We start from the raw sequence: 10,346 nt of genomic DNA, 5'->3' as shown, positions 1-10,346 counted from the left end.
AACTTAAATTTAAATAAATTCTGACATGCTAAACAATATTCTTCAGGCTGTCATACGATCTGATGATAAGCAAATCATACACTTTGCCCACCTTTGATAAGAATGCACGGAAGATATCTATTAAATAATTCTGAATTTGTACTGAGAATTAATGTAGAGAAATAAAAACATATTTTCACGTCAAGCTAATTTTAGTAGGATGAGTGTTTGCATGACATTTACTATGGTTAACCACTTAAACGCTGCATCCTTTTTAGGAAAAGTGTTATTCATGGGTTCAATCTTCCTGAAATGATAATCCTGCCCCATATCTACATGTGAGTGATGCAGTCCACAGCAATTATTCTGCATGAAAGCTAGGCCTAAAATATGTCCACTATGGTATAATAATTTACCACAGGAGTTATTTTTTTATAGTTACTGTAATAATAGCTGAAATCTATAAATATTGGAAGAAATAAATCATTCAACTGTTACTTTAAATTATTTATTTTGTTAAAATTCGGTCACATTCTTCACACAAGGGTGAAATTCCTGCTTTGTTACGTAAAGGTTATTACATAGGCGGAAATTGATGGTATTGGGATTTATCATTATTTAATCCTGCAACGTTACATTGGCAGCATTCTTATTCTATGGTTACAAGTTCGTCAAGTACGTCTTGGAACAGGCTTATTACATTAATTTTCTTTTGAATTCGCAAAATGATTGCCATTATTACCTCTTTTCAAAGTGTAGGCACAAAATCACTGCATTTCTAATAACATGACACAACCATCGCTCCCGTCTTAAGAGCATTTGCTGACAATAACATAAAGTGGCCAAAGCTCAAGGTTGCAAGAGACAATATATTTGAACGGACCAAGTGAGGGTCACTAGTGGCCTGCCACCTGTCCACCTCAGCTGAAATGCTCTGGGCATCCATTAACAGCTTGTCAGAAAGTAAACGAATCACTGACGTCCACAAATTCCCCCCTCCCCCTCCTTCTATAGGAAATAACTAGCCTCAAATTTACAACTTCTCACGCTGGCATCAGAAATCGGCAGTAAAATGGAGACACGAGAAAGTGCAGATGCTGGAATCTTGAGCAAAACAAAAGGTGCCGGAGAAACTCAGCGGGTCAGGCAACATCTGTGGAGGGAATAGGCAGGTGACGTTTCGGGGTGGGACCCTTCTTAAATGATTCAGCTGCTTACCCCCTGGGCTAACCCGTGCACAAACCTGCATCTTCGTACTTTGTCCTGGATCATAATGAATCATCCCAAACAATTATTAATGATCAGCAACCACCTAGCACCTCCTCGCAGCCTGCGCTGGAATGTATTGCAAATTTTTTTAGAGAGATACAAAGAAACATAGAAAATAGGTGCAGGAGGAGGCCATTTGGCCCTTCGAGCCAGCACCGCCATTCATTGTGATCATGGCTGATCATCCACAAACAGTAACCTGTGCCCAACTTCTCCCCATATCACTTGATTCCACTAGCCCCCAGAGCTCTATCTAACTCTCTTTTAAATTCATCCAGTGATTTGGAGAAAATTCCACAAATTCACAACTCTCTGAATGAAAAAGTTCTTCTCACCTCAGTTTTAAATGGCCTCCCCTAATTCTGGACTCCCCCAACATTGGGAACATTTTTCCTGCATCTAGCTTGTCCAGTCCTTTTATAATTTTATATGTCTCTATAAGATCCCCTCGCATCCTTCTAAACTCCAGTGAATACAAGCCTAGTCTGTTCAGTCTTTCCTCATATGATAGTCCCGCCATCCCAGGGATTGTGGAAACAGGCCCTTCGGCCCACCAAGTCCACGCCGACCAACGATCACCTGTACACTAGTTTAGTTTAGTTCAGAGATACAGCATGAAAGAGGCCTTTTTGTCCACCGAGTCCGTGCCAACCAGTGATCACCCTTACACTAGTTCTACCCTACACACTAGAGACAATTTGCAGAAGCCAATTAACCTGCAAATCTGCAAGTCTTTGGAATGTGGGAGGAAACCAGAGTACCCGGAGAATTTGCCAACTCTATATTCTAACTAACGGAATGCATTCATCCATCTATTTTCAATCCTTGTGCCATGAAGCAAGCACAGATACCCGTTGATGCCTGACAATGAAATGTGAAACACATGGCTTTAAATTGGATATTCAGAATAAAAAAGAATTTCAAGTTATTCTACAATTATTTCAACTTCCAGATAGAACAGTGTGGACCCTCCGCTATGTACTCACGTCCAAACCTCAAGTCTATCTTCAAAATGGGCATTGATTTTGGAAAATATTAATAACCTATGAGTACATAATGGAGTACAGCAAACTGAATTCATGTCTGCATTGTCGTATTGCATGCCAAGATCTAAAAATGATTTTAAAATGCCTGTTATCACAAAAACAGCTTTGCAGTATACATATGGTGCCAGTTCCAATGAACAGACCTTCTGAAAAGATCCGATCAAATATCTGCTGATGGCTGTCCTTGTGTGTCTGGGGAGGACCAGGGGGCATTTAGAAATAAATCACATCATACCGTACCTTTGACATTGGTGATAGAGGTATAATAGAAAATCCCCTCATTAAATTGGTTTTGTCTTAGGGTCATAGAGTCAAACAGCATGTTAATAGGTCCTTCATCCCAACTTGTCCATGCCAACAAAGGTGCCCCATCTAAGCTAGTCCCATTTGCCTGCGGTCAGCCCATATACCTATAAATCTTTCCTATTCATGTACCTATCCAAGTATCTCATAAATGCTGTGTATTTTGAGTTGGCCATTTCTGGGGGCATAAGATAAACTTTCTGGGTGCATGTTGCTCAACTTATCTTATAGCCCACTGCATGTTGCAAATATTCTGTCACAAAGACCCTTGATAAAATACAAAAATCCCTTCAGCATAGTTTCTTTTAACCATAAGGCCCACATGCTCTGTTAGCCAGTTTCAATTATCATCATAGCAGGTATTAATTGTCATCAAACCAAATGCCATTTTTTTTGTATTTTCTTTGTGTTCTGGGGGTTGATTTCCTGTGATGACACAACAATAATAATAAAAATAAGGGTCGAAAAGGTTTATTTTGCAACAGGCTTCTTTGCTTGTTTTCCACAGCCTGGAGGGAGGGAACATAAATGGACTTTTCTGGGAAGAACAATCGAGCAAAAAACACGAACAGAAAGGATCCTGATCAGATGCACTTTGGCAGTAAAGCACTGTACTCACAATTCTATATCACATGCCATTAATATAATAGAATACTTTCTTTTTAAAAAATGATAAATTATCAATTTATTCATTTAACCAGACAACAAAAGGAACTATATATATATACACATGTATTCATAGAGCAACATATATAACAATTTTAAACCCAAAGATCAAGTATTTCCGGTGAACAATTGAATTCTTTGCACTTTTGTCAACACCTGCAGATGAAAAGCTCCCTTAAAATCGTCAAGTAATTCACATCACTTTTCATTGTTAGTAGCAAATTGAATGAGTTACATGGGTGCATGTTTGCATGGATTAATGTTTTATCAGTGGAAGGGTGCATGTGTTTGGCTGTGTCTGTATGGTGCATCCTTGAGTATGTTTGCATGGATGTATATGTTGGAGTCGATGAGACTGTAATGGATATGTGTGAGTGTGTTTTTATGTTGGTGTATTTGGAGGTGTGCGTTGATGCAAAGGTATCCGTGACTGAGCATCTGTGTGTGGGTGTCTATGTGTGCGTGTGAAGGAGACGGTTGTGTGAATAGGTATGTTAGTGTTGAGTGTTTAAGAGGGGATTTGTCCGCCCCTGTGTCAGAGAGAGAGAGAGAGAGAGAAGGTTCCCTGCAAAATCTCCAATCTCAAATGTCATGCCCCGGCCAACACCCCAGTCTGACATCTGGATCCGAGGATATCTGGAAAGTAAACAGATTAGGGTTTGCCTGCTCTCGGCCACTCTTGGGTGGACTGGGCGGTGGTGATTTACTGCACCGTCTGTCCCTTCAGTTCAGAGCCGGAGTTTGGTCACAAATGACTTGCTAAAGTCCTTGACTTCCTCGGGCGTTTGGACCTTCTGGTAGCCCAGCCAGTCCATGGCCTGCTGGCAGTAGTCCTCCACTTGCTTGATCTGCGAGTAGGTGAGCTGGGTCCGCCACGCGTTGGCCGCCTGCGTGGCGTTTCGCGACGAGACGCTGAAGGGCTTCTTGTTGGAGTAACTGGAGCCCATGGTCATGTTGAGGACGAACCTCTCCAAGTCCTGGCTGAGGGACAGGTTGACGAAGTGGTACATGTCCTTCAGGTACCTGATGGGCTCCTCCACCAGGTCTTCGTAGCGCACCACACGGTAGTTGTCCTTAAGCCACCCCGGCGGCTCTCTGGCCATTTGCACCGTCCGCACCATGCTGCTACAGATCACCTCCAGTGCGTTCAGGGCATGGTAGTCCACCGCGTCCCGCCGGCTCCGCTGGTAGCCATCGTACACCTTGAGACGCCGCCCCTTGGGATCCTTACTCCTCATCACCTGCAGGCTCTCCCGGATCAGCCCGTTCCTGGACTTGATGCGGGAGCTGGCCACCGCCCTGGGGTCCCTCACCAGGTGAATCACCTTCAGGTCAATGGAAGGGTCCCTCATCAGAGGCGCCAGCACACTCAGGTCGAAGATGCGGACCCCCTTGATCACAATGGTGCTGTACCTGAGGCACTCGCTGGCCAGCGAGTCCAGGTGTTGAGGTGGGCACTCGTTCTTGCAGACGTGCTCGTCGATGAGGCCCACCTTGTCCTTCCTGTAGGCTTGGCAGAGAGGGTATGAGCAGACCACCTTGTTGCGGGGTGCCCCGAAGATGCCCATGCTGGTCACGTTGTTGCCCCCGTTGTACAGCTGGTAGATGGAGAGGTCGCAGCGGTACAGGTGGCCCAACATGTCCCTGGCCGCCCCCTGCAGAGTCAGAGCGTCGCCAGGGTACAGCTTCTGCCAGATGTGCCACATGGGCTCGTAGAGGAAGAAGACGTCGGGGTTCTGGTTGAAGAGCTCGCCCACGAAGGACGAGCCTGATCGCCATGTTGTGAACACATAGACATACTGCCGCTTGGCGGACGCGTTGTGTGGGGCCGGAGCGTGTTGTTGCTCCACTGTGTAACGCACAGGGTAGGGCACATACTTCACCTGGCTGCACTCCTTGGCCCCCTTGTAGTCGGTGAAATGGAGCATCGTCAGCACCACCAGCACGATGTAGCCCAGCACCAAGAAGCCAGCCTTCCTGCGCAGCACCTTCATCCTCCTGGTCTTTCGTGGGGGGGGGGGGGGGGGGGTTATTAATTAAAAAGGCAATAACAACTCACAGCAGCATCGTGACCACGGGCTCCAGTTACTTAGCTGTGCTCCTGCCCCGGCCATGGGAGGCGGGTGGGGGGGGGGTTGGGGGGAGACGGGGCCACCGCCTTGCTCCTTCTCCTTCCTTCCCTCGCTCCCCTTCACATCGCAGCCCGTCAACTTTTCCCTCAATTCCAGCGTCCTCGCTTCCCCTACGCCGCCACAAGGCAAGAGAGCGGCTCGTCCCTCCGTCTGTCTGTGTGTGTGTCCGTCCACAGTGCACAGCTAAGCCCGTCCACACGGTGTACAGTCCACACGGTGCACAGCCTCCTGTAGTCTGGTCGGGGCTGCGAGCTCAGCCCACCAGTCCACACAGTGTACAGCCTCCAGTAGTCTGGTCGGGGCTGCGAGCTAAGCCCACCAGTCCACACAGTGTACAGCCTCCAGTGGTCGGGGCTGCGAGCTCAGCCCAAGCCCAGCAGCCAGGCTCCTTCCTGCCTCAGTCACGCATCTCTGGTGTGTCTGAATTGTGTGCGTGCCCCAGCGTCCGATCTCTTCATCAACTCTTACCTCCAATCCCCCCCTCCCCCTCTCTCCTTCTCAAACGATCCGGGTAGGTCCCGCTCCCAACTCCCCCTCACCTCCTCTGTCACTTAAACAGGACCCCCTCCGGCGACTGCCTCCTCAGAGCCCGCTCCCTGTAGCCCGCACAGGACAGGCGCTGCTCCAATACTCTCGATCTCATGCTGAACCGATGCAGAGTTCTCTCCTCCCTCTCTCTCTCTCTCTCTCCTCCCTCTCTCTCTCTCTCCTCCCTCCCTCCCTCTCTCCTCCCTCCCTCCCTCTCTCCTCCCTCCCTCCCTCTCTCCTCTCTCCCTCCCTCTCTCCTCCCTCTCTCTCTCCCTCTCTCTCTCTCTCTCTCCTCCCTCCCTCTCTACTCCCTCCCTCCCTCCCTCCCACTTTATAATCTTCTGGCTACACGTGTGCAATTTGTCTTTATATATATAAATAGGCTGGGAGAGATAGAGGGGGGGGGGCGCCTTTCCCGCCCCCACCCTCCCCCTGCCCCGTTGCCGCTCTCTGTGCACCGGGGCTCGGTGGGGCCGGTTGGGTCGGGGGTGAGGCGGCTCCTGAGAGGCGCACTTTCACTCACCCTGGGCCGGGGGCACAGCAAGGCAAGGAGCGGGCTGGACACTGCGTTGGGAGGAGGAGGAGGAGGAGGAGGGTGTCTGAAGGACGCCAGGACTGAGGGGGATACGACCGGCTGGGCCGGGAAGGGGGGTGGTTTGGAGGGGGGGGATGGTTTGCAGGGGGTGGGGGGGGGGGGTGCGGCCGGCTGGGCCGGGAAGGGGGGGGGGAGGGGGTGGTACAGAAGTGGAGGGGGTGATCAGTTTGGAAAGAGCGGGTGATTAATGGTTGTGGGTGGGTTTAATAGTTGGGAAGGGGTTGAATAGATTGGGGAAATAAAGGGGTGGGATTGTGTGGACGTGTCGTAAGAAAGAGGAGGTGTGTATGTGTTTGTGGAGAGAGGGATGACGTGAGGAAGGAGATCCCGTGGAGGGGGGGAGGTTGACGATGGAGAATGAGGGGACGGGACGTGGACTGGGGAAGGAGGGAAGGTGGGGAATGAGTGTTCCTGGAGAATGAGGGGGTGGCGATGTGGAATGAGGGGGCAAGCGATGGGGGATGGGTGGGTGGGTGGGCTGGCTGTGGGGGAATGAGAGACTGTTGATGGTAGGGTGGGAGGGGGCAGTGTTGGGGAGGGAGAGCTGGGATAGTGGGGGGTGGGGCAGTCCGTCGTTGTTTGGGACCCATCTGTAAAACTAGACGGTCCGCCAAATGCAAGTACAACCGGATACCGTTACAATAAATAAGCCCCGCGTCTCCACTAATGGGCGAATTCGACCCGCACTCTTGTCATTCCGAGCGCCTTACACATTACACAACTTCATTTTTTATTTACTGGGGCGCGGACCAAGCGGTTTCCCGACCGTATCACACCTCTCTCGCAAGGCATCGATTACCCTCTCGGTTAACTGACTGGGAGCAGAAGGTCGGGGCTGGCGACGGACGAAGGCACATTGCACCTCTGACTTATTATGGCTGTTATTTTCAAAACGTCTTTGAAGTTGACAGTATTTTGCATCTTGGGTTTGTACATTCTGCCATTCTGAAATATTCTCATAACTGGTGGTGGTGTGCGGCTATGGGAGAGAGGAAGTCGCTGGTGAAAATTGGTGGACAATGGCAACAACATCAAAAAGGTCCATGTATCAATTTTGAAAGAGAGATACAAAGTGCTGGAGTAACTCAGCGGGTCAGAAAAAGGATAGGTGACGTTTCGGGTTCGGACCCTTCTTCGCTTGACCCGAAACGTCACCTATCTTTTTTCTCCATAGATGCTGCCTGACCCGCTGAGTTACTCCAGCATCTGTGTCATATAATATAAGAAATTAACTGCAGATGCTGGTACAAATCGAAGGTATTTATTCACAAAATGCTGGAGTAACTCAGCAGGTCAGGCAGCATCTCGGGAGAGAAGGAATGGGTGACGTTTCGGGTCGAGACCCTTCTTCAGACACCAGCATCTGCAGTTCTTTGATTTTTCAATTTGGAAATGCAGGTTTCACTAAAGATCCGCGCGGCGTATATTTCACATTCTCATCGTCTACAGTGTTTCGGTTCAGTACACTTTAACTCGTTTAATTGCGCGCATGTGCTGTCTCTATTGACTAATAGCCATCCTAATGGAAAATTAAAAAGCAGACTTAGGTCTGCGTTGGAGTTTAATGTAATGGTAGCTGGCCTGTGACGTGTATACGCTAGAGGCAGCAGCACATTGGCGTAGCTGGTAGAGCTGATGCCTCACAGCGCCAGAGACCCGGGTCCAATCTGTGGAGTTTGTACCTTCTCCCTGTGACCGTGTGGGTTTCTTCACGGTGCTTCGGTTTCCTCCCACACCCTAAAGACGTATGTGTATGTCAATTGGTCCCTGTAAAATTGCCCCTCGTGTGTAGGGAGTGGATGCGAAAGTGGGTTAAAGTGATCGCTGGTCAGCGTGGACTGAATGGTTTGAAGAGCCTGTTTCGACGCTGTATCTTTTAATCCATTCCAACTATTCACCCCTCATGTAATAGCTCGGTCGAGTCTTAAGTACAGCCCTTGTTAACATTTTCCATGCCCACGCTGAATGCCCTGCTACAACATCATGTAGAAATAAGGAAGTGCAGATGCTGGTTTACAAAAAAAACCCGACAAAGTGCTGGAGTAACTCAGCGTGCCAGGCGGCATCTCTGGAGAACATGGAACATCGATGACGTTCGGAGTTGGGATCCTTCTTCAGACTGGTTGTAGAGGGGGAGAAGTGCTAGAAGGGAGGATGGGCTCTGTCTATAACAGTGGTTCCCAACCTGTGGGTCGCGACCCCAAACGGGGTCGCGACACCAATGCCATGGGGTCGTTAAATGATTTTGAGCTGATATGAATCTATCTATCTATATACTATTAAAACTCAGATCTTGTATCTATATATATATATTCCACGATGTCGGTGAACCGTAGCGCCACGATTTTTGTACCGCCTTAATCAGCATGCGGTTCGCTGCTGGAAAATGATTTTTTTATTTAATTCTGTCGCATATTTTTTAAGTTACACAGGTTTTAAAGCAATGCCCCCCCCCTTATTGAGGTTTCGATAGAGGGCGCTGCGGTCCGGCAGTGCTCAGTACGCATGCGCGGAATCTCCTCACTCTGTACTCAGCACGCATGCGCGGCATCTCCACACTCGCACCAGGACGCCGTTAGCGGCGCAAGCCCGCGATCACCGGCTCATAAACATATTTTACATAACGGTGGAAATTTGTGTGTTCGAACAATTTTGAATTGATTTGCAATTAATTAATGTTTGTAGGAGCTTTGGAATTTTTTATGAATAAATAATCTATAATTCAATAATCGCAATATATGGCAGTTTGTTGTACAAAAACCGAATGTATATATAAGATATTTTAAGGGTTGGGGTCGCTTCATGATTGCTTGTTCTAAAATGGGTCGCTATATTTGAAAGGTTGGGAACCACTGGTCTATAACCACCCTCACTTATAGCAAACTATCACCTGCCAGGCTTTGTCTTGCTCCTCTCCTTTCCAGCTTTCTCCCTCCGCCGCCTACCACCCCCCCCCCCCCCCCCCCACCCCTCCAACAATCAGTCTGAATAAAGTCCCGACCTAAAACATCACCTACCCATATTCTCCAGCGATGCTGCCTCACCCGCTGAGTTATTCCAGTACTTGTGTCTGCAATTTCATGTAGCCTAAGAGGACAATCTGACTTTCAGAAGGGTAGGAATGAGAAAGGAGGTATTTTGGGAGACTGAAATTGGTCACAGTAGGCCAATTGGTTGTATCCACCTCCGAAATTCAGAGGAAGTCTCTTAAAATAATTATATCACCACCAAATAGTCACCAAAAAATAATTATTTTTATCTTTCTGGGCCTCTTATAAAATTGGGTAAATGTGCTGTTCCTGTCCAATGAATCCACCTCAATCTTAGGCAGATTTGAGTTAAGCAAAGCTGTTTCAACACACTGACCCCCATCTCAATCTTCCCCTCTGAATTTTTGGACCTCACCTCCAAGAAAAGTCTTCCTGCCATAATAAATTTAATAAACAGGATGAGGGGATACTGTTCAAACCTGCATCGTTTCCACTCCAGAAACAAGATCACTCCAACCTCAGTCATACGTGCACACTCAGGGCCAATTACAACCCAATGTCAAATCCTTCACCAAACCTAACTTGACGCACACCATTTATCTGGAAATTGGAGATCTGTCACCAACCTCCCTCCCTCCGCTATTCAACACAGCCCCCGGCAATCAAGATCCTTGGGGAGGTACTGATTAATGGAGAACACTTCCTAATGAGAGCTAGCTATTGATAAGACCAGACAAGTGATAAACTACACTTTCGTGCACCAGTTCTGCATTTCGTTGCATGCGGGTGAGATTTTAAGAACCCAAACCACACACCCATCACCAATCTTATGGTCAAT

The 10,346-nt window shown here is 48.1% G+C and overlaps 1 protein-coding gene across 1 annotated transcript; it reads right to left on the bottom strand.

Annotated features, from left to right (window-relative positions):
• Positions 1-473: 473 nt before the first annotated feature.
• Positions 474-6,124, bottom strand: LOC144599472 (carbohydrate sulfotransferase 2-like). The gene is made up of 2 exons (XM_078410425.1): positions 5,735-6,124; positions 474-5,677 (listed from the first exon to the last, which is right to left on the bottom strand). Exon 2 carries the CDS (start codon positions 5,255-5,257, stop codon positions 3,992-3,994), a length of 1,266 nt encoding a protein of 421 aa, XP_078266551.1. The 5' UTR covers positions 5,258-5,677; positions 5,735-6,124; the 3' UTR covers positions 474-3,991.
• Positions 6,125-10,346: the final 4,222 nt, after the last annotated feature.

Source organism: Rhinoraja longicauda, chromosome 13 (genome assembly GCF_053455715.1).
Source record: "Rhinoraja longicauda isolate Sanriku21f chromosome 13, sRhiLon1.1, whole genome shotgun sequence".
Lineage (NCBI taxonomy): Eukaryota > Metazoa > Chordata > Chondrichthyes > Rajiformes > Arhynchobatidae > Rhinoraja > Rhinoraja longicauda.
Note: the sequence above shows the minus strand (reverse complement) of the source record. Positions and strands in the feature narration are given on the sequence as shown.

Coding starts and splice junctions, on each gene's coding strand:
- LOC144599472 (XM_078410425.1), bottom strand. CDS start 5,257: ATGAAGGTGCTGCGCAGGAAGGCTGGCTTCTTGGTGCTGGGCTACATC.